Genomic DNA, 22,710 nt, shown 5'->3' with positions numbered 1-22,710 from the left:
TCTGAGAGAAAACTAGACTTCTGCACCTCCTCTTGGCTGTTTTCATGCTTTTGAAAATCTAGCCCGGGAGACAGGAGACTTAAGTCAATCACAGGTCATTTCAAAGAGAGGGCGTTTCTATTAGCTGTTCTACAAATGCAGATCCATTCCAGCGTTGGCATCAACTGCCTCCAAGGCACAGCAAACAAAAAAGGAAGATGGACTTATCAAAAACTGGGTCGAAAAGAGAGTTGAAAGTGTTTTAGAGATGGAGAAAAAATGTTGCTAACAGTTTAGCTTTCTGCTAACTAGAAATAAAGGCTCATGGCTGCAGCTTCATGTTCACATTTATGTAGCTAACATTAGCTAGAGCCTCGAATCACAGCGTGTCCTCCACCGCACTCCCCGCCGCATCAGACCACTTCACTGTTTAAAGAGCCGCAGTCAGCAGCTGCAGCAACCTGAATCATGCCAGCGCAAATCCCAGCTCCCTAACTCCTTACTGCAGGATTAGCAATCTATCTGTTGCTGCTGCTGCACTGGCCGAATTCGAGCCGCTACAGCCACCAACCAAATGTCCGTCTCCCAAGCTGCTGCCCACTCTGCTCCCTGAGAAGCAGTCCACAGCGGCGGGGAGTGAGGCGGAGGGACCGTGGGGTGGCTAGCTAACTGATTCAGGTCTCATTTGTGGTCTGATAAACAGGAGGAGAGCAGGGTAAGGAGAGGCTATGAGAATGTGCTGTGTGCAACTCAATGAAGTAAGATTAAATAAATCAATGCATGGGAAACACTGGGTTACTGTTTGAAGTGTGTGCACGTGCTCATGGTTGTCTGGTGGGAGGGGCTTAGGACAGAGAGGGAGAGCTGCTGGAGGAGAAGGTATTTTCAAATTCTGCCTATTTTGCCTTTTCCAGATTTCTGCTTACCCCAGCTTTGATGAAAAAGGAAAATTATATAAAGATGTCTAATCCTGATAATATCATGCTGCTGGAATACATTCTGTGCACATTTAGGCAACTACTCCACTGGCGAGCAAGCTCGTCACTAATCCATCCAAGCTTCAGCAGGGTTTCTATTGGCGAGGAGATTCAGTGCAACAGGTCCAACTACAAGATCACACAGGCAAAACAATGTACGGAAAATGTACTACAAAGCAACAGAGACAAGACACATAAATTCTAACAACATCAGCGAAGCCCGAGGCGACGGGGCGACTTACTCAGCAGCCCGTCTGCCAACACCTCGGCTAAAATGTCTGTTTAACTCAAAGAAAACTATCATCTGCGGGTGGTGGAGATGTTATATGTGTGACTCACATATAATTGACTCACACATGACTCATCATGTTTTCAAAGCCAGGGTGCCTTTGAGTTTAATCAATTTAAGTGTGGACTCCAATCTAAAAAATCATTTTTTTCACAGTGACTGTTGTAGGTAACAGAGAGGGTGGAGTAAGGTTACAAGTACTGAGGATGTGTTGTTTCCTAAAACCAGATTCCTGCATACTTCTCATTCCAGCCCTGGCTGTCACAGTGCATTTGCCTATGTTGCTCTCAAATCAGTTCCAGTTTCAGCGACTGTCAGCGTCGGCTGCTACGTGACCCAGGCTGATTCTTACCTTTGAAGTAGCTCTTGACCCTCAGGTAACCCACACTGAGGCGAAGGACCGACAGTTTGTCCAGACGAGAGCGAACCTCCACGGGAAAGGGCAGGAGGTCTGTCAGCCTGTCTAGCTCCCCGTTCAGCCGATCCCGGTGGCGCTTTGAAGGGTTTGATTTAACAACTTCATTGCCATCACTGGCCTTCTTTCTGCGGAGGAACAAGAAAAACATATAGGTGGTTATTAAAGTGTTAAATATGCTGATAAAGAAAGCCTGTGATTAAGAGCTGATTCAGCTCAGGCCTGGCTAACCGGCCCTGCCAGAGCATGCCATCTGTTGCGGGGTGCATTGTGACACATGCCAATTAAACATGAGCCATAGTAACTTTGAGAATGCTGCAACAGTTTCAGACCTACTGAGAGAATAAAGACACAGCCGTGATGTGACTAATAAACACTGCAGGTCAGAGGAGTCAGCTGAACGTCAGCTTCCATGATGAGTGTTTGATACAGGAATGCAATCCAAGGCCCTGTAACAGCTGTCGTTATTAAATGCCTGCACAATAATCATTAGTTTATTCTAATTATGGAACAAGATCGTGAGATGGGTTGTAACACGTTATAAGTTTAAACTGTTCTCAACTACTATTTACTCCACTCCAGTATATTGTTGAGCCAGGAATCCACTTTTTACTTTAATAACTATCATCGTAACAAACTTTGCACTGCAAAGATGAACATATTTCCACAGATATCATTTGATATAAACTATAAATGGTCATCAAAAGAGGACAAAGGGAAGAAGAGAAGCCTGGATAATTCACTGCAAACCTCCAGGTGTTCATATGATGTCAAATGACATCACAACGTACCACCTGATAAAGCTAATAACTCATCAGAATTACACATACCACCAAAGCGACTGTCAACAGACTCTTATTTCACTGTTTGCACAATAAATGGAAACATACAGATAAATGTACATGACACAAAGCAGCAAGCTAATGTGCAGGAATGTTTAAATGCTCCTTGGCAACAGTCCAGTCCCAGTCCAGCTGCAGAGCCGGTTGTGTTGGCAGTGCCACAGAAATGATTAAATAAACAATCTGTTGTCGCTTATTTCTGTTCACTAATAATTGGCGCCTGTAAAACTGTAGTATAAAAAGCAATATCACACTTGAGGGCTGTGATTATCTTCAGCACTCCCTCTCATGTAATATTGCTTAATTGCAGTTTCGGAAGGTCACTTTTGAAATGTAATGAATTACAGATTACAAGTTACCCTGTTAAAAATTGTAATAATTAATTTAACTATTTTAATTACTTTATCAAAGTGGTGTCACCTCATAACCCCTTTGAAATTATTAACATTTTGATTAGTAACTGTAATTTAATTACATATATTTTCTTAGTAACTATAACAGAATACAGTTACATTTATTTTGTAATTTATTTTCGCAACTCTGTTACATGTAAAGGGGGGTTTATACTTGTGCAGCAAACCCTACGCCGTTGTGAGCATGTATACTTGTGTGCAAGTGTGTCTGTGTCACTCTACAGTTACGACTTGTGTGCAAGTGTGTCTGTGTCACTCTACAGTTACGCCTCCAAAACACTAGTCCGTGGCAGAGCTTTCTGTGAAGTGCTGTAAAGTTTAGTTGATTCAAAACACACATTAAACACACATTAAACATGGCTTAACAGCGACAGTTTCAAACACAAGTACACAAATCGACTTCACTATAACTCGCATCATTCACAGACAAACATTTGTCTTTATCTGGACACATTTTTCCCACAAATACAACATGCTAACGTTATTAGCACAAGCCTATGGCATTTTACATTGTATAAATTAGCTTAGCAACAAGCAGAGATTTCCTCTGCTCATATGAAGCCAGGATAAATCACACACAAGACTTAAAATGCTATTTTTGTGAAGGCTTACTGTCTTCAAAATGTATTGTTTCTTATCTGTGAAATTAAAGTAAATAAAACTGAGGGAAATGGTTTCAGCTTACAGAAACAGACAGGAGGTCTGGGTCACTGTACCTGTACTAGAGTACAGAATTCAGCACTTAAACTCTACCCATCACTGCAAGATCCTTATATAGCTTGGAACGATACAACAATGTCATGTTTCATCTTTTCAGGTTAGTTTGGCTCTCTATAATGAAAAGGTAGAAACTGCACTATGTTTCATTGACATGCGCAGAACCTTAGCAGATGATGCTGAACTGTGCTGCATGAAGCAAACTGACGTGATCAATTTTTTGACAACTGAAGCTATGTTTTTTTGTGTACAAGGGCCTATAAATGCTCCACAAAATTAGAAGTACAGCACTCTGACTCAGAGCCCTAGTCTTAGTCTTTGCAGTGGTGAACAGGACATCAATTTGACATTGAGCAACAGGAAACTGCACCCAATTTTGAACAGCAAAAAGATCCCATCCGCTGTCTATCTGTTCAAACACGAAAACAATACAGAGTGGGTTTTTTCTCAAGGACGCAATCTTCAGCCGAGTATAAACAGCACAGACACCAGCATGCAAAATATACAAAGTCACCACAAGTCATTTCATCAACTACTTGTGTAGTTTGTCAAAATGGAAACCTCTCTCTTTTTTTTTTTACCACGACAGCAGCTTTATTTGCTCCGCTTGACTTTCACTTTAAGGGCGACAAGATTTGAGACCACCCATGCTTGCTGGAGATACATGTCATTACTCACAAATCAGACACACATGCTATAATGGGAGCGAACCAAGTGCGAGTGAAAGGGCGCAACGGGGACGACACACAACACCACTGTTGTCATTCCTGCACTACACACCTGCTGAGGAAAAACACTTACAGCTTATATATGGAGGCTCAATCCTGCCAGGAAGAAAAGTAACGATAAAGGAAAGATAGGAGTGTAATAACAGTTATAATGCAGTAAACCAAAATTATGATAGTATAAAGATACTGTTCAGTCTAGTGAATGTCAAAATGCCTAGATCCCCAAATCAAAACTCAACATCTCTGCAAAAGCGCCAGCTGCCTGCAGCTTTGTTATCGCCTCCTCACCTCTGCCAGACCAGCTTCTTTTGTGCACAGCGGTGCAGTCGCATTGCGCAGGAGGAGTGTGGAGTCTAACGAGGTAACAAGGTTATTTACCTAATGAGATGAATGTGATGCTAATAAGCGTGAGCCAATCTGTTGTTTAGTTTAACCACGTCTAATCACTAAATCCTGACAAGTGCCAAACCCTCTGCCAAAAACATGTCTTTAATCTAAGTCCTGACAAAAGCGCCTCTGTGTGCCCCGTGAAAGCGAATAATATTATGGAATATAAATTATCAAGGCTAATTAACTTGATTGGTAACTGTTGTCATGGTCAGACCAAACATTTACTAGGCCACCATGCACATCAGGAGCGTGAGGCTGATAGTAAATTCTAGTCACAGTTTTTTATTATTAAAGAGTCTACAGCTGTTTAAACTGACGGAGATCCAGCTGACCACAGCAGGCTGACTATACAACAGTGATATTCAACTTGAGGCCCGTGGCCAACCAACCCTTTTGTAATTCACGATGAAAATAAACTGATACAAACTGAGATTTTTAGTTTTATAAATGCAAAAAACAGAGTGCACATACAAAATAGAGCCTGGTTATAAAAAAAGAGCTGGGAACCCTGATAAACGTGGCCACTGCCAAATGTGGGGATAACGTTACAGGACTGTAAACATATAGCCTGCAACTGCAGAGAGAGCAGAATATTTTTATATCTACCTTTGTGAATCCAGGGTTTATTTCGACTAATGCTGCACACAAATACCGGCATACACCGTATACCCTGGTGAAACTTCAGGTATACACTCAATCATTGCATCCCTCAGACAGCAGCAAGCAATGACAATCAAGACCTAGCAAGAATAAATCCTATTCATTTGATTTGATGAGGTTACACTAAGACCTTTGCTAGGGCTTACCAATATGGACTAAAATTCATATCTCAGTATTTTCAAGCTGCAAGTCAAAGCCACATTTGAGATGCACTTTTATAAACACTGTGATCAAAATAAAATGCAAGGACAGGGAATTTATACCCTGTTTGAAAATATACAGCTGCACAACATGTAAATGAAAAATTATACAAAATAAATAGCAGGGCTGTACGTTAACTTTTTGCACACAGCACTGAAGCTACAGAGGTTTAAAGGTTTGCAGCACAGGACACAAAACTATAACATGAGTATAAAAGTATCAAGTAGGCTTAAATCCATGTTGTCTGAAAACAATTAAAAAGTTGTTTTCCATGGCCTTTCAAATGAACCTCGTGCTGGAAAGTGATTAATCTTATTAATGCACAGAGCATCAACAGAGAGGCCGAGGGAGGGAAGAAGCGAGACACATTTTGTCCTCATTATATACGTCTTGTATATGAAATGTTTGTTAAACACATCTGTTGCCTGCATCTAGGCGCTGTTTCTGTTTCACAAAACGGACTACAACTACCAAGAAGAACGGTGATGCGCTACAATCTGCCTCACACACAAACCACAATTGCACGTGTGCTACTGCGTTAATTTAATCTCACAGACTGATTTGGCGTAGCACGTGCAACATATACCACTGGCACATTGTAGACTAATGAACAGACAGATTAAACAGAGGAGCAGCTCTGTGTCTCTCTGAGTGTTGCTGGAGAACTTGTGAATGTAACTTGACCCTATATCGATATAAACAGTGTTGTCTAAATCTATATCTTGCTTGAAATACATCGATATATTGTACACAGTAGTTATATGGCCCAGCCCTAATCCTGGCACTGTAAAATTATTATTGGTGGTGTTAATTTACACACACAGTGAACCGCTGGGTGTCAGCTAAGAATGCTCTGATTGAGAAACAGATGATTTTCAATACAAATGACTCACTGGTTGGAAAAAACATCTAGTAAGAGGTAAGGCGAGTAAATAAACAACCCTGAAATTGTGTTTTCATTGCCTGATCCGTCATGGTTGCGGTTCTTTAACTGTTGTTCAGGGTACGACTTCAGCTGCTGTCACTCAGGCAATTTGGAACAAAGATAAATTAAAGGAAAAAACCAACACAAGCCTCCAGATTTGCTTCAATGCTCCCAGCCAAGTCCACAGAACTCTATTCACAGTTCCTCCACAAGGTATTCCCTCTTTATACAACCTTTATTTAATCAGGTAATCTCATTGAGATCAAGATCTCTTTTGCACGAAAGACCAGAGTACAGCAGATAGAGAGAAAAACAAACATGGCCAGACATAACAAAAGAACTTACAGCATTAGAGACAATCACAGACTTCAAAATCTTCCATCCTTATTAAAGTTTTACGGAGTCTGTCGTCAGTCTGTACCCACTTTGAGACTTTATTCAAAATTTTGCCAGAAAAAAAAAAAAACTACGTGATGCCTCTTGTGACTAACAGACAAGTTTAGAAACCCTGGTTATGCAGCAGTTGCCTCCATAATCAGGCTGCTGGGGGTGGCAACCTGGGAGCTGGGTGGTTTGTTGGTGGATTAACAGAGTGGAGGATGAAGTTGTTGAAGGGTAAAGCTTCAAACGACAGAGTTTTTGAGTCATGCCAGGGGTTGGCAATAGGGCTGGGCGATATGAACAAAAATTCATATCTCACAGGGCTCGACAGTGCGAGCGTTTCACTCACATTTGCGACTAAAAATAGGTGTGTGCGAACTGTAAAAAATATTTAGGGGCACATGTGCGCATAAAAAAATCAGCCGAAACAGCCTATGTTTTTGTCAATAAAAAAATATGATAATCTAACCGCAAATGTTGGAGGAACTCCAGCCGCCTTCCCTCTTCCCTCTGGGCGGTTTTCCAAGCCACTGTCAGAACAATGAATATAAGTCCCACTGTCAGCAGCGTGGAAATAGTGTGGAGGAAGCGGCGGACCTACGGTGAAGCCTGCTCCGTTCTCCCCGCAGTTAGGGACCGTTCGCCACGGTACAGCTGCTGGGCAGGGTGGAAATAAAGCCCTTTTCACACAGAGCGCGCAAAGCGCAGACCTCCGCCGACGAACCCATTCATTGTGTATGTACTACTGCGGCGCAAGAGCGCACCGCTCTGCCGCCGAGCTGAGCGGCGCGCGAGAGGGCACATGCCGCGGCCACCTTCAGCCTGCGCTTGAATTGAAAAATTTTTAATTTCACTGCAACGCGCTGTGAGGACACCTCAGCGCGTCCAATAGGCTAGCAGAGAAGAGCCTGAAGTAGACACGGATGTGGTCACCATGGAGCTGTAGCTCCTGAACGAGCCTGTACTCCCCAAAATCCTGTCTTGCGCGCCTTGCTCTCCGCTTGCTCTGCACCCTACCCCGTGGTGGGCACCGCGAAAATCGCGCTCTGTGTGAAAGAGGCTTTAGTCAAAGTGTGGCGGAGACGAGGGACTGGAAAAAGCGGTGGACCTCCGAGGAAGCCTGCTCCGTTCTCCCCGCAGTTAGGGACCGTTCTCCATGGCCAGGCTGTCGGCTGGGTAGGAATAAGTCAAAGTGTGGCGGAGAAGAGGGACCGGGAAAAGCGGTGGACCTCCGGCGAAGCCTGCTCCGTTCTCCCCGCAGTTAGGGACCGTTCTCCACGGCCAGGCTGTCGGCTGGGTGGGAATAAGTCAAAGTGTGGCGGAGAAGAGGGACCGGGAAAAGCAGCAGACCTCCAGCGAAGCCTGCTCCGTTCTCCCCGCAGTTAGGGACCATTCGCCATGGTACTGCTGCTGGGCAGGGTGGAAATAAGTCCTGCAGAGTTTCAGAGGACCTGGAGAATGTTTCAGGATAGTAATAACATTATATAAGATAATCATATTGCAAAGATAATATATATATTAGATAATAACATTAAAGACAAAATTAAATTGCAATACTTTTTCAAAACTTGATGATTTTACCTTTCTGTACATTTTGTATACAAATTCATTAAATAATTTTGCTTGTAAATGTCTATTTGCATCACGTTTATTACGGAAAACACATTATTTGATCAATTTACATTGTGCCCCTGAAGTTCTTTGTGCGCTCCTTACTTTTTCAACTTAGGAGCACATGTGCTCCTTGGGAAAAAAAGTTAGCGTCAAGCCCTGTCTCAGTATTTACTGACTAGCAATACATGATATATATCTTTGTATTTTCTAAGAAACGGGCTACATGTTTTCAGTTGCAAGTCAAAGCCACATTTGAGATGTCACAAGCACTTTTATATAAAAATAAAAACGGTGATCAAAATAAATAAATAAAAATAAATAAAATGCAAAGACAGGGATTTTATTCCCATTTGAAAATATGCAGCTGCACAACAGTTACACCTCCAAAACACTAGTCGGTGGCTGAAGTGCTGTAAAGTTTAATTGATTCAAAACACACCTAAAACACACATTAAACATGGCTTAATAGAGACAATTTCAAACACAAGTACACAAATCAGCTTCACTATAACTCGCAGCATTCACAGACAAAACATTTGTCTTTTGCTTTTCCCCACAAATACAACATGCTAATGTTTTTAGCACAAGTCTATGGCATTTTACATTGTATAAATTAGCCTAGCAGCTAGCAAACTTTTCCTCTATATGAAGCCAGGGACATCAGCAACATTTGACAAAGGTAATGTAAGAAAATTCGGCTCCATTACAACTCACAAGGTTCACTGACAAAACAGCCGTCTCCTACTAAACCAAAACAAATATAACATGCTAACATTATTAGCACAAGCCTTTGGCATTTTACATTGTATAAATTAGCTTAGCGAATTGCAGCGATTTCCTCTCCTCATATGAAGCCAGGATAAATCACACACAAGACTTAAAATGCTATTTTTGTGGAGGCTTTGTTGTCTTCACTATTTATTGTTTCTTATCTGTGAAATTAAAGTAAATCAAAGCTTTGTTTCCACTGAGGGAAATGGTTTCAGCTTACAGAAATAGACAGGAGGTCTGCGTCACCACAATGTGTTGTTACATTTCTGGGGAGGTGCACGTCAGGCTACAGCTCTATAAAGTGTTGCTGGAGAACTTGTGTGAGTGAGTGGGGCGGAGCTATGCAGAGAGTGTGACAGAAAAAAAGATGCACACTGTTATGTGTCATATAACGCAACTTGACTCTATATCGATATAAACGCTGTTGCCTAAATTTATATCTTGCTTGAAAATATATCAATATATCGTACGTAGTCATTTTATTGCCCAGTCCTAGTTGGCAAGCTAGGGACTACCAGGACTTTGAGTCTTCATCTCCAAAATTGCAGCTGCAAGCTACTGGTAAGCTAAACTGTGTCGTCTCTGTCGTCTTTGTCTCCCAACCATAAGGAAAACCCTGAAGTTTATTCTGGCGTCATGTTGGTTAAAATGTTGGTGACATTCTTGTGTAAACAAATGCGCATGTAAACACAAAAGGTAAAATCAAGATCAGCAAAAGGATTGAGGTCATGTCTATGTATCTTACAATAAGCTGATAACGTGATTAGTTTAGGTGTACAAAATCACGTCACTGTGTATAACTGATGATCATTGCGCTGGACTGCATAGAGATGTGATCGTTATCAATGTGTTGCAAAGCCTTGTGGGTAACCTTTGAGATGTCCTCAAGCAGAAGTTTTCTCTGTAAATATTTCTCAGGAGGAACCAATCACAGATCTGCCACAGACTGGCCAAATCTAATCAGTTGAATCAGTTGGTTTCAGCCCTAAAACACAACGTCATCAACTTATCCAGGTCTATCACTACCAAAGCATATATGCAGTTTCAGGTTGCAAATTCCCTACCTAAATTCCTCCTAAATTTCTCTCTTTACCGAAACTCTGGTTAATGATAGGCTATAAAGTTTCCCTCTCTGCCACTAAACAGTCTGCAGGGAATGCAGCCTGAACTTGATTGCTGGCTTCAGACCCAAGCTGTACCTTCTCAGAAATGAAGCAGGACTGATCTCACTCTCAAGAAATGCCGAGTGCAGACAAAAGCCAGCATTCAGAACCATTTTTTCCACCTTGATTTGCTATGGATCACGGGGTTGAGCAGCAGACATCAGGATGTTCATTGTACGGGAGGCAGATGTTATACCTCATCCCTCGGTTTCTATTTCATTTCCTTATCTCAAGAGCGAAAGAGCGGAGATATGAACCCAGTCAACTCTGCCTCTGAGTCTAGGAGGCCCATGTTGCACTCAGTCTGCTGTAATGACACTGACACACATTTGTCTGCTCGGAGCAGGCGGAGCGTCTGCCAGATCCAGAGGAATGACTCAGTGGCTCAAAAGTAGGAAAAGCGTGCTTTCTATACACATGTTTGGCTGCTGGAAAACACAGACTGCAAATTTGGACGTAGGATAGTTTACAAAAGCAGGCCTTAGACTACAAAGAGCTTTCCAGACAGAGAGGTAAAAAATAGAAGAGAGAACTCACACAAAATAACATATGTTGCACATAAATGTACGAGAACAAAGATGATGAATGGGTTACAGCAACGGCAGTCCTGTTTAACAAGATCCTACAGAGCAGCGTTCTGAAATCAATCCAAACGTTAGGCTTTCTGTTATATATGCTCATGCTGAGACAGAAACCACCCTTGTTTACTCCACAGAAAGTGTGGTTAATGCAGCTCTCCGGTTGCATCATGCAGCACAAAACATAATTACGAAGCGGCATGAACAAATGCAAAAATCAGGCACAGATACGATCTGAAGAATCACTTTGCCAATAAGTTGCTAAATCCGCTGTGTCCAGAGGAGCTTGAGAGATATGCAGAGGCAGTAGCGTGACAAAGAAGTAATGTATTCAGCGATGTTCTGGAGAAACTACGGATGTGGAGAGTGTTTGAAACAGAAGTAGAGAATTGGATGCAGACATTTCTATAGATGTTGTACATGTTCTTTTTTGTTGTTTTTCAGTTGTGACTCTGGGGGGCACCGCTGGAATCCAGGAGGGAGCCAGCCACAAACTCTTCAGAGCTTTTTCGGAGTCTTTAGAAGTTTTAAGCACTGGCTTCAGGTCAGGTTTGCACCCAGAGCTCTTGGGCTGGGACTGGTTTGGGCTGAACGTTCTGGCTAAGCTGGTTGCTTCTATCTCAGTGTCACGCACCCACAGTGTTTCTTAACTGTTAGAGATACTGTTCGGACAGTATTCGCATCTGGGAAAAAAAAATCCCCATGTTCCCAGCCCAGGCTATTGTTTACATTACATCAACTTGGCAGACACTTCTGTACAAAGCAACACTTTTTACTACACCTACACACACCAGCAGCAACTTTGGTTTCTGTGTCTTCCTTTGGGGCATTTAAACATGTGGACAAGAATAGCCAGGGATCAAATATCCAGCTCAACCTGAGCAAGAGCTGCCTCATTTGTTTTGCCCTGCTCCACCAAGCAGATAGACATGATGATATGTAAGACTGAAAAACATTACAGCTTTCTAATTCATTTGGGTATGAACTGCTATGTGTCTAAGACGTCAGCCATTGAGATGTCTGCCTTCTCTCTAATATAATGGCAATAGATGCAAAAAATAAAATAAATGAAAAATTCAACAGCGATGTCTCTTTCCAGAAATCATGATCTGGTTACTGAAGATAATCCACAGACCTTGTTAAGAGTCGTTTCATGTAGGAACTATTTCTTTCTACCTTACTACACCCACAAACTGAGAGGCTCATGCTTGTGACTGTGCGGGATGTAAACATTAATGGCATCCTCTTTGACTGAGCTGTAAAGTTAGCTAGCTCTGTGGTGCTAAGTGAGTTAGCAGTAGATACATGCTTCCTTTTGTGCATTGTTAGCGAGTGTAGTTTAGGAAAAAAGTAAGTAGTAGTGCCCCCTTGTTTAGTGTCTAAAGGGCTGCTGGAAACGAAGCAACTGGTCGCTACAAAACACCCAACTTGGTGTCAAAGAGACACTAGGAACACAGTGACAGGTCACTACAAAACACCCAAGTTCGATGCCTAAAAGCCACTACAAACACAGTGACTGGTCGTAACAAAACACTCAAATTTGGTACCTAAAATCAACTGGAAACACAGCAACAGGTCGCTACAAAACACCCACATCCTGTGTCAAAAAGCCACTGGAAACTACAAAACACCCACATCCTGTGTCAAAAAGCCACTGGAAACACAGTGACAGGTCGCTACAAAACACCCACATCCTGTGTCAAAAAGCCACTGGAAACACAGTGACAGGTCACTACAAAACACCCACATCCTGTGTCAAAAAGCCACTGGAAACACAGTGACAAGTCACTACTAAACACCCAAGTCCTGTGCCTAAAAAGCCACTGGAAACACAGCGACTGGTCGCTACAAAACATTTATGTTCTATGCCTGAAAAGCAAGTGGAAACATAGTGACAGGTCGCTACAACACACCCATGTTTGGTGTCAAAAAGCCACTGGAAACACAGCAACAGGTTGCTACAAAACACCCAAATTTGGTGCCTAAAAAGCAGCTGGAAACACTGCGACAGGTCGCTACAAAACACCCACATTCAGTGCCTAAGAAGCAAATGGAAACACAGTGACAGGTCGCTACAAAACACCCACATTCGGTGCCTAAGAAGCAAATGGAAACACAGTAGCAGGTCGCTACAACACACCCAAATTTGGTGCCTAAAACTACATAAAACTGCTCACAACAAGGTCTGTAGATTATCTTGAGCAGCCAGAAAGACACTGCTGTTGAGTTTTGCAAATTATTAAGCACCACAAGCTGAGTGCTATCTAGTTATATTGGAGAGAAGGAAATATGACGAATGATATATGTATTTTTGATTTTGGGGTGAACTATCCCTTTAAGCTACACTGTCTGGTATTCTAAGACAGCTTTAACATACCCAATATTATTCCATAGCTAGCGGTGCACATAGGTTTCTTTCAAGTTGTGTCATAAATGGAGACATTTTTCCTGTAAGTGTGTCAAACAGGGCTAAAAACTCAAGTGTTTCACTAGTGTTTGTGAAGACTCCTCCTTGAAAAAGAAACAAAGGGCAAAGAACAAAGGGCAACTTTGTTACTGATCACCAGGAGTGTTTTGGTGTTCTGCCAAACCTCTTATCAGCACGTCTGCCTGTGTGCGTTTCTCACAATCCCTTTAGATTACTGTGCAAAAAAACATTTGCAGTGGTGAAGCATATTATCCCCTCTGATTAAGGATGCCATTGTTTGCTAAAATAAATGCACAGTCTCACTATTAAGCGTCCAATTTATAATCCACTTACTCAGTGTTAAGTACACATTAGCACTGCACTCTCTGGGGGGCTTTAATGAGCCCGATAAACTATAATTAACTAATATTTTCACAGAAACCTGTAGGAGTGTCGCTGCTGTTGAAAAACGATACTGTAATGGGCTGACAAAAGGACAAGGCAGGTCTCAAATTAATTTTCTGTGTTGGTAGTGTGTATAAAATTGAATGAATTCTTATTGTTTAGTTCCTACATGAATTTGGAAGACTACGGTTGGAGTAATGTGTTTTTGTGACAACATGATGGTTGTCAGTTTAAATCTTGTGAGTTTGAACATCCATTACATTCAAGTCCTTGCCGAACAAGTTCACACAATGCAAGTTAAGCCTATCGCCACCAGGAAAAGCTCTCTGTACTTCTCAGTGTGCTGGACTTTTGGTGTCGAGTGTCTGTGGTGACATTCCCACACAGGCACAGTGATGTGATGAGTTTTATGTCAACCATCCAGAGCATTAGATTATATTACATTTGTTCTGTCTTTTTCTTGTTGGCACTGCTTTTCATTTTGGTTTTTCAATGCTTACTGAACCAAAGTTCAATGCCAGGACAACGTCTAATGTCAAAATAAATGTGGTGTAGAATACTGATGACAGGTGACATGGATATTTTGTTGGTTTTAAGTTGTGTTGTTAAGTAACCAAAATCCACCGTCTTCAAAGCGTCTCACGCAAACATCCTCTTGACGTAGAATAACGACGTTTAATCACGAAGTATGGAAACCAAAACTCAAAACGTCATAATGTTAAAGGCCACACAACATGAACTTCTAACGTCCTTAGACATTTAAAATATCATTATGTCGATGTTTATTCCAATCAAAATTTTACGTCCGTCCAATGTAAGACTGCAACGTCTTCCTGATAACATACTAATATTCGGTGTCAGCTAGGATGGCAGACGATACTAAGAAATCCTAAGAAGCCTCCAAGAAAAATTGAGTAGATGCTCCAGATAAAAAAGTATCTTGGCATTCAGAGGGAAAAAAGACTTGTGGGGGGCCCCAGTAGTTAGACTAATAGAGCGTGCGCCCCTTTCTTGTCTATCTATACTATCTATGAAATTTTATCTTTAAAAAAAGGGGTGGGTGTGACGCAACTAGCTCACCTGTTGGCATATGTTAAAAGCATGCATTGATGTAATTACTCTAACTGCCAGAGGGGGGAGACAGAAGTTCTGCACTCAAGCTTTAAATGTTTCAACGCATGAGAACAACATTGCTTGCAAACTGAACAAAATGGTTGCTGTAAGAGTGGGAGAGTTAGTGCGTGGAATACATTACATTTTAATAATGTAGCAGGATGCATGGCAAAGGAGACTGGCAACGCACACAGAAGGCGTCCACGGTAATAAAACAGAGAATTAGGATGGCCAGATCTGCCGTGGAATGCCCCTGTGTAGTGACCACAGCTTTTTACAGTCAGGCTCAATGGTGCCTTTGTGCAGCTGAGCCCAGCTGGCTGTCCAGAAAACCTCAGTCCTCGCTGCACAGCCCCACATCTTCAGAAACACAGACGTCTGCTCACAGGCCACCTTTTTATTTTGGGATTTACACTGGGAACTGCCTATACCCGAGCTGCCAGATCACTATAAGCACACGTATCTGCTCTCTGTTGACTCACAGTGCATCTGTGTTTAACAGTATGATTTTAAAAAGCACCACAACATGTTTACAAATATTGCTTATGTAAACAAACCATTACATGGATTTAGTTTATCTATTTAGTTAGTCTGTTGTTAATCCCTGCATTAAAGACATGCCAGTCAATTTAAAAGTAATACTGGGACACTGTGGTTTGAATTGTGATGGAGGGCAGGGCCTAAGGTTTATATTTAGACCAAAAATGGTGCCTTTTTTTGCTCAAGTTTCATACTTGAGTCTCTTTTTAGCTATATTTTGGTCTCTACCACCACCTAAGAAAACCATCTGTCTTTATGTACATCCATTAGCAAGAATACTGTTGTAACCCTACCTATAATGAATTATTAGTCAGACTTCAGTCATAATTTTTGTGACCCAAGTGTAGGACTTGGGACTTGAGGACCACCTTTGTTAAAAAAGTCCCACAAAATACTGTAATGCAGTGGTCAGACAGGTGGTGGACTAAGTGAAAGCTGCTGAGTCAAAATAGTACTTGAGTTTGGGTACTGGAGTACTTGCTTTTAAATTACGTATGTATACAAAACGTAATGAGTTAACAAAAGTGTTTATACAAATGTAGTGGGGTCAAAAGAATACTCTGAATTTTAAATGTAGTGGAGTCAAAAAAAAAAAACAATGCTTGTTTAGTATCTAAAAGGCTGCTGGAAACACAGCGACGAATCACTATAACACACCCACGTTCAGTGCCTATAAAGCAGCTGGAAACACAGTGACAGGTCGCTACAAAACACCCACTCTGGTGTCAAAAAGACACCGGACACACAGCGATGGGTCACTACAAAACACCCAAGTTTGGCGCCAAAAAGACACTGGCAACAAAGTAACAGGGCACTACTAAACACACAAATTAGGTGCCTAAAAAGCAACTGCAAACACAGCGACAGGTAGCTACAACACACCCACATTCGGTACCTAAAAAGCAGCTGGAAACATTGCAACAGGTGCCTACAAAACGCCCATATTGGGTGTCAAAAAGCCACTGGAAACAGTGACAGGTCGTCACTACACACCCACGTTTAGCACCTGAAAAGCCACCGGATACACTGCAACGAGTCACTACAAAACACCCACGGTCAGTGTCAAAAAGCAACTGGAAACACAGCGACGAGTCACCACAAAACACACACGTTCAGTGTCAAAAAGCAACTGGAAACACAGCGACAGGGTGCTACAAAACACCCACATTCAGTGCTTAAAAAGCCACTGTAAACACAGTGACGAGTCACTACAAAACACACACGTTCGGTGTCAAAAAGAAACCGGAAACACAGCGACAGGGTGCTACAAAACACCCACATTCAGTGCTTAAAAAGCAACTGGAAACACAGCAACAGGGTGCTATAAAACACCTGCTTTGAATGCCTAAAAAGCCACTGGAAACACAGCGACTGGTCGCTATAAAACACCCACCTTTGATGCCTAAAGATATTTTTGATTTACCCTAATTTGTTTTTATATTACTATTGTCTATTTGGTTTTTTATCTTTTAGTAAAAGTCAGTCCTGACCTATTTTATTATTATTTTTGTTTTTGTTTTTTTGTTTTACTTTTTAGGTGGTTTTGTGTCATTGAAAATGTTTTAAAAACTCAAAAACAAACTTTAAGTCACGAAAATACTACTGATGTTAATGCATCAACAGTTCAACACTAAAAAGCCTTTTAATGAAGTAAGAATCTAAAACAACTTTTATTTTCTAATGTAGTATTTCTTTATGTACTTCCAACTGACTGTAAAGTTTACTATAAAATAATCTTTTCAAAACGGTAAGAAACAAGAGGAGCATAAAGAAAAGCCAGAGGAACAGGCACTATACAGCGCACACACGCACGCGCACACACACACACACACAGCAGTGATCCCACAAAGATGGAGCGCGAGGCCGTATCAGATTACAATAACATACTCGGGGCCCGCGAGCCCTCCGCCCTCCTCGGAGCATCGCGTGAGAGCAGCAGCCGACTCTCCAACTTGATTGTGATTAATGCGCGAGGGCAAGATATCCATGCCAGATCCAAGCTAGACACATTCTTAAGGTGGTCCGCGAGAGAAGGGGAAACAAAACCCAGAGGAGAGTGTAACCGTCTACACACACACACGGCCACATTTTACCGGCTGTTGCTCGTTATTCTGACAACTTCTGCCTCACAGTTATGTATATATAACTGATATATGATGACATAGTTTTAATGAGGATGCGGTCGACCTTAACTCGGTTTACCTTCATTTTCGCCAAGATGTCTAGTTTGATTTAATTTGAGGTATTTTAATTTAAAGCAGCTTTCTAAAATAAAGCACACTTTATGATTATGATGATGCCCATCTTTCTATATAACGTCCACCACTTCCGATAATTGAAAGTTACGTCTCTAACGTTAACTCTTAAACGCACCAGTTGCTGTTAACGTTAACTCAGGTGGTGCGTTTACGTACTTAACTTTAACTTCAAAATGTCAGCTTTAAATGTGCATATACTCATTTTAGCCCCATAAGCTGGCTGCGTACAGTATAGAGAAGGGCTGTGGAGTCACACAATAGTTTCTGACAAGTCTTACTGTTTGAGAACAGGCTTCTTCCTCTTCTTGTTAGCGTAAGACGCTGGGTGTCCCAACATGGTGTCACTTCGTTTAACGCTCACAAACTTGACGTTGTTCACAATCGTTTGGCTGATTCACTCCTTCGCTACCGAGGCTTCCTCCATCCGCTCAGCGACAGCGGTCGGTTAGTCTGTAGTTTGCTCAGCCAGTGAGTGAGTGAGTCCAACTCCAATGTTAGAGAGGAAGAAAAAAAAGGCTACCGGGGTCCGCGGAGGTTTGGTGCCGCGTTGCCAGTTCCTGTGGGCGGTCACTGACGCTGACCTTGGTCGGCGGTGCGGTGAGGTGAGGTTGAGGCAGCAGACTGAACGCAAAAGAGGTGAAGTTTTGTGAGGGGGGAGGGAAGGGAAGTTTGGAGAAGTTTGGCGGAGAATACAGCACAAGTCCAACCCCCCCTTCTCTGCATACACACCACAGCCTTAGTATTATTATTATTCAGAGTCACTTGAGTTTTCCTTTTTTTCTGTCTCCGTGCACGGGGCGTTTTCAGGAAATGTATATGTGTGTCAGAGCTGTGTTTTAAGGTGGACTGGACTCTGACTGTCAGCCATGCTCGGTTAGGCTTTTGAAACATCCACAGTGTGCTGTGATTTTTGACTTAGCTGGAGAAATATGTTCTTTGGCTGAGTTTTCTGACCACAGCAGGAAATATAGAGAAGTTTCCATAATAATTTACATTAAATCTGATGCATACAGAACTTATTTTGTACTTCACTACATCCTGTCTTCAGTGTCATGTTCCCACTGTATCTATGCTGTTGCAGTTTATACCTACAGGCCTACTGTGCCTTAATCAAGAGGTGTCCAATTTTTTTATTTTTTTATTTATTTTTTTGATCGGAGGCCATATTAGATAATGTGAAAATACCTGGGGGCCCGCTGCTTCTCACATCATGATCACACACAAATTAGACCAAGCCAAAAGCCAAAATCTCACGGCACAACTGTATATCTTTGCACGGTCGCTTCTTTAATCACGACAAAAGACAGGTAGCTTTCATGATACTGTCTACTGACAGTTTATTTCCTCTTTTCTTTCGCTGCCACTTTGTTGTAATTTGCTCCATACAATAAAGCATCCATTGTCCTGTTCACGGCTTTCTTCTTTTAAATTGGCACCTCGGATCAACTCGCCAATCCGGCTCTGTGTGTCTAAACGCTCGCAGCTTGCCTGCAAAATGACCCAACATCCGCTGAAAATCTGGCAGTGTAAAAGGGGCTTATCACAGGGCTGACACATAGAGACAGACAACCATTCACAATCACATTCACACCTACGGGCAATTTAGAGTCGCCAATTAACCTGCATGTCTTTGGACTGTGGGAGGAAGCTGGAGTACCTGGAGGAAACCCATGCTGACACGGGGAGAACATGCAAACTCCACACAGAAGGGCTCCCCCACCCTGGGTTCAAACCAGGAACCCACCATGCTGATACAGTCAATTAAAAATTAAAAATGAATTTAAAACTTTTTGTATAGGCCCAGTTGAATATTGCAATAATAATGTGTGGTTATCACAGAATCTCACATCACACCATTGGAAAACCACTGAATTAGACATATACACAACTGTGTCATCTTCCATTGAAAAAGTATTCAATGTTCCATCGCTCCTGAAAGCAGTGGCCCCTGCTGTCGACGTTACTGCTTCTTCCTTGTTTGTTTGCTTGTTTATGGTCTCCATGAAAACACAGAAGCTCTGCCTGTGTAGTTCCTACTTGGTGCATTTCCACAAACTGTATGATAGTCCTGCCACGAGTCAAAAAATGGAAAGAGTGATCTTGCTTTATTAACCAATATTGTGTGGGGTGGCCACATATAGTATATTTTCAAAGACAAGCCACGGGACCTTTAATATTGATATTATTTATTTCGAACATGTAAAAAAGAAAAGACATGAACTTACAAACAAGCAGACAGAAAGAAAGTAATATTTGCAAATATCGAAAAGCATAATGTACCAGCAGTTGTCAGTGTATGATTAATCTGATTTACACATCCGAAAAGGAACAGGAGGAAGTAGTAGTTAGTAGACTTTGGACATGCCTGCCTCAATATCATCCACTTTATTCTCTGTTGAAAATAAATAAATGGGTACACATCCACAATGATTGATTTATATAAACAAATTCAAGAACACAAACAAAATCCAAGTGGCTATTTTTAGAGAAAGGTGTAAAATAGGGTTGCAAATTGTAAGCAATGTCCTTAATTGATCATTGGTAACATTAACGATTGATTCATTTTGATTTAAAAAAGAAAACTTTGCTTATACCAAACAATACCACATGCATTTTCTTCTTTAATCAAAATCAAACTGCCTATGAAACATAAAGATGTAAAGGCCTAGACATATGAAACATATTTAATATAACTGAATAATGGTTTGCCCACTTCATTTTCCAATGTCAGTCCGTACCCCAAGACTACACACTGTGTATATTTCAGAATAAGATCTTTAATCAATTAAAATAATAACAACCGATTAATCAGTCATTGATTACTCGTTGTCATCCAGAGTTTAAAAGCCTTTTTTGGCATGTTAATGATTTACATATCAGCACAAGCAAGCCAGCGTCAAGTTTGGCCACCAGCTGATGCAAATTTAATACAAGTGAGGATAAACAGCTTCAAAGTTTTGTGTTAAGTCCAAAAGCTACACGTTAATGGGGGCTTTTAACCTGTAAATTATGCCACTACTTTATGTTACATACCTAATTACATGGCCAAAGCTCTGTTAACACTCAAACAAACTGTGTACACCAAAACGTCACACCCATGTGTAATTTAGCATCTAATTCCAAGACAAAGGACATTAATATGCTAATATCAGCCTCCACTCCTGTGGAAAGTCCTTCTACAAGTTTTTGGATTCACTCCCGCTCAGCTGCAAGAGCATTAGTGGGTGAGATCTGAATTTCTTCCACGCTAAGCTGGAGAAGCATATCTTTATGGACCTGGCTTTGTGCATAGGGGCATTGTCATGTTGAAACAGGAAAGGGCCTTCCCCAAACTGCCGCCACAACACTGGAAGCACTCTGTTGTCTAAAGGAGCAGTGAATGCTGTAGCATTAAAACTCCCTTTAAATTTCTTGGAACTAAGGAGCCAAGCCCAAACCATGGAGAACAGCCCTAGACCAAAAGTGCTCACAGATGTGTCCACATACATTTGGCCACAAGATGCATTTCTGAGCAGGTTTTGAGTAGATTATGCTGAAAATTCACACTGTCAGTTTGTTCAAATCTGTCAGTATGCATGTAAAACATTGATTTATTTATGTGATGGTCGCTATTGGCTATAACTATGTAAGTCGCCCTATTTAGTATTTATGAGCAGTACATATATATGGTTACGGTTAGGAAAACATCATGTTAAGACCAAACATACCTGCTTTTGGGGGGCACGATCCCTGCAAGAAATGCAGCAATGTCCTGGTAAAACAAATCTGTTTTTTGTGCCACTATCCCTGCTGGAAAAAAGCAGATGGATCGCTGCAAAACATCCATGTTTGGTGTCAAAAAGCCACTGGAAATACAGTGACAGGTCGCTACAACACACCCACGTTCAGTGTCAAAAAGAGGCTGGAAACACAGTGACCGGTCACTACAAAACACCCAGATTCAGTGCCTAAAAACCCACTGGAAACACAGTGGCAGGTTGCTACAAAACACCCAAGTTCAGAGCCTAAAAAGCCGCTGGAAACACAGTGACAGATTGCTACATAACACCTAACTTTGATGCCTAAAAAGCCGCTGGTAAAACAGCGATGGGTTGCTACAAAACACCCACATTTGGTGTCAAAAAGCAGCTGGAAACACAGTGACAGGTTGCTACAAAACACCCACATTCTGCGTCAAAAAGCAGCTGGTAACACAGTGACAGGTCACTACAACACACCCACATTCAGTGCCTAAAAAGCAGCTGGAAACACAGTGACACGTATCGCGTATCTAAAGAGCTGTTGGAAAAAGAAGCAATGGGTTGCTATAAAAACACCTACGTTTGGTGCCTAAAAAGCAGCTGGAAACACAATGACATGTGGCTACAACACACCCACCTTTGGTGCCTTTAAAGACGCTGTAAACACAGTGAGGGTCGCTATAAAAACACTCACCTTTGGTGCCTAAAAATGCTTTAAAAATACAGTGAGGAGGTGCTACAGACACCCAAAAGCTGCTGGAAAAACAGCGACAGGTTGCAACAAAACATCCTTGTTCCAGTGTTGTTTGTTTGTGGTCAGCAGCCTGGCAGGCACCTCCACCTCCTGATGACAAAATCAGCTTATATACTACTTATATTTATATACTCTAGAAATTTTTATAGAACACATATGAAGCATGTTAATGGAATGTAATTGTGGTTTGCAGAAACGTACAATGTGTCTCCTGGTGACTGGGCTGGTTTGTCAATGCTGTCATTCATAATCTGTTTATACAGCAGCCTCCATTCATACGTAGGAGGAGTTATAGCTTTTAGCAAATATATGAATAAAGACTTATATCTGCTTGCAGCAATATTTTAGTGTTATAAACTATTTATTAACTGTTTATATATGTATATGTTTATGCTTATAAATGATAATTAGGGCGACTAATGCTGAACTAATTTATTTACAGCAGCTCTG

General features: G+C 41.6%; 1 protein-coding gene across 1 annotated transcript in view; it reads right to left on the bottom strand.

Annotated features, from left to right (window-relative positions):
- Positions 1–18,515, bottom strand: part of LOC126392904 (aryl hydrocarbon receptor-like) — a 58,623-nt gene extending 40,108 nt beyond the window's left edge. Inside the window, exons 1-2 of the mRNA XM_050048629.1 lie at positions 18,045–18,515; positions 1,598–1,788 (exon numbers count right to left, since the gene is read on the bottom strand). Coding sequence (XP_049904586.1) covers positions 1,598–1,788; positions 18,045–18,103 — 250 coding nt within the window. The 5' untranslated portion in view covers positions 18,104–18,515. The remainder of the gene's footprint in view (positions 1–1,597; positions 1,789–18,044) is intronic.
- Between the last annotated feature and the right edge of the window lie 4,195 nt (positions 18,516–22,710).

The sequence above is a fragment of the Epinephelus moara genome, chromosome 7 (genome assembly GCF_006386435.1).
Source record: "Epinephelus moara isolate mb chromosome 7, YSFRI_EMoa_1.0, whole genome shotgun sequence".
Taxonomy (NCBI): Eukaryota; Metazoa; Chordata; class Actinopteri; order Perciformes; family Serranidae; genus Epinephelus; species Epinephelus moara.
Note: the sequence above shows the minus strand (reverse complement) of the source record. Positions and strands in the feature narration are given on the sequence as shown.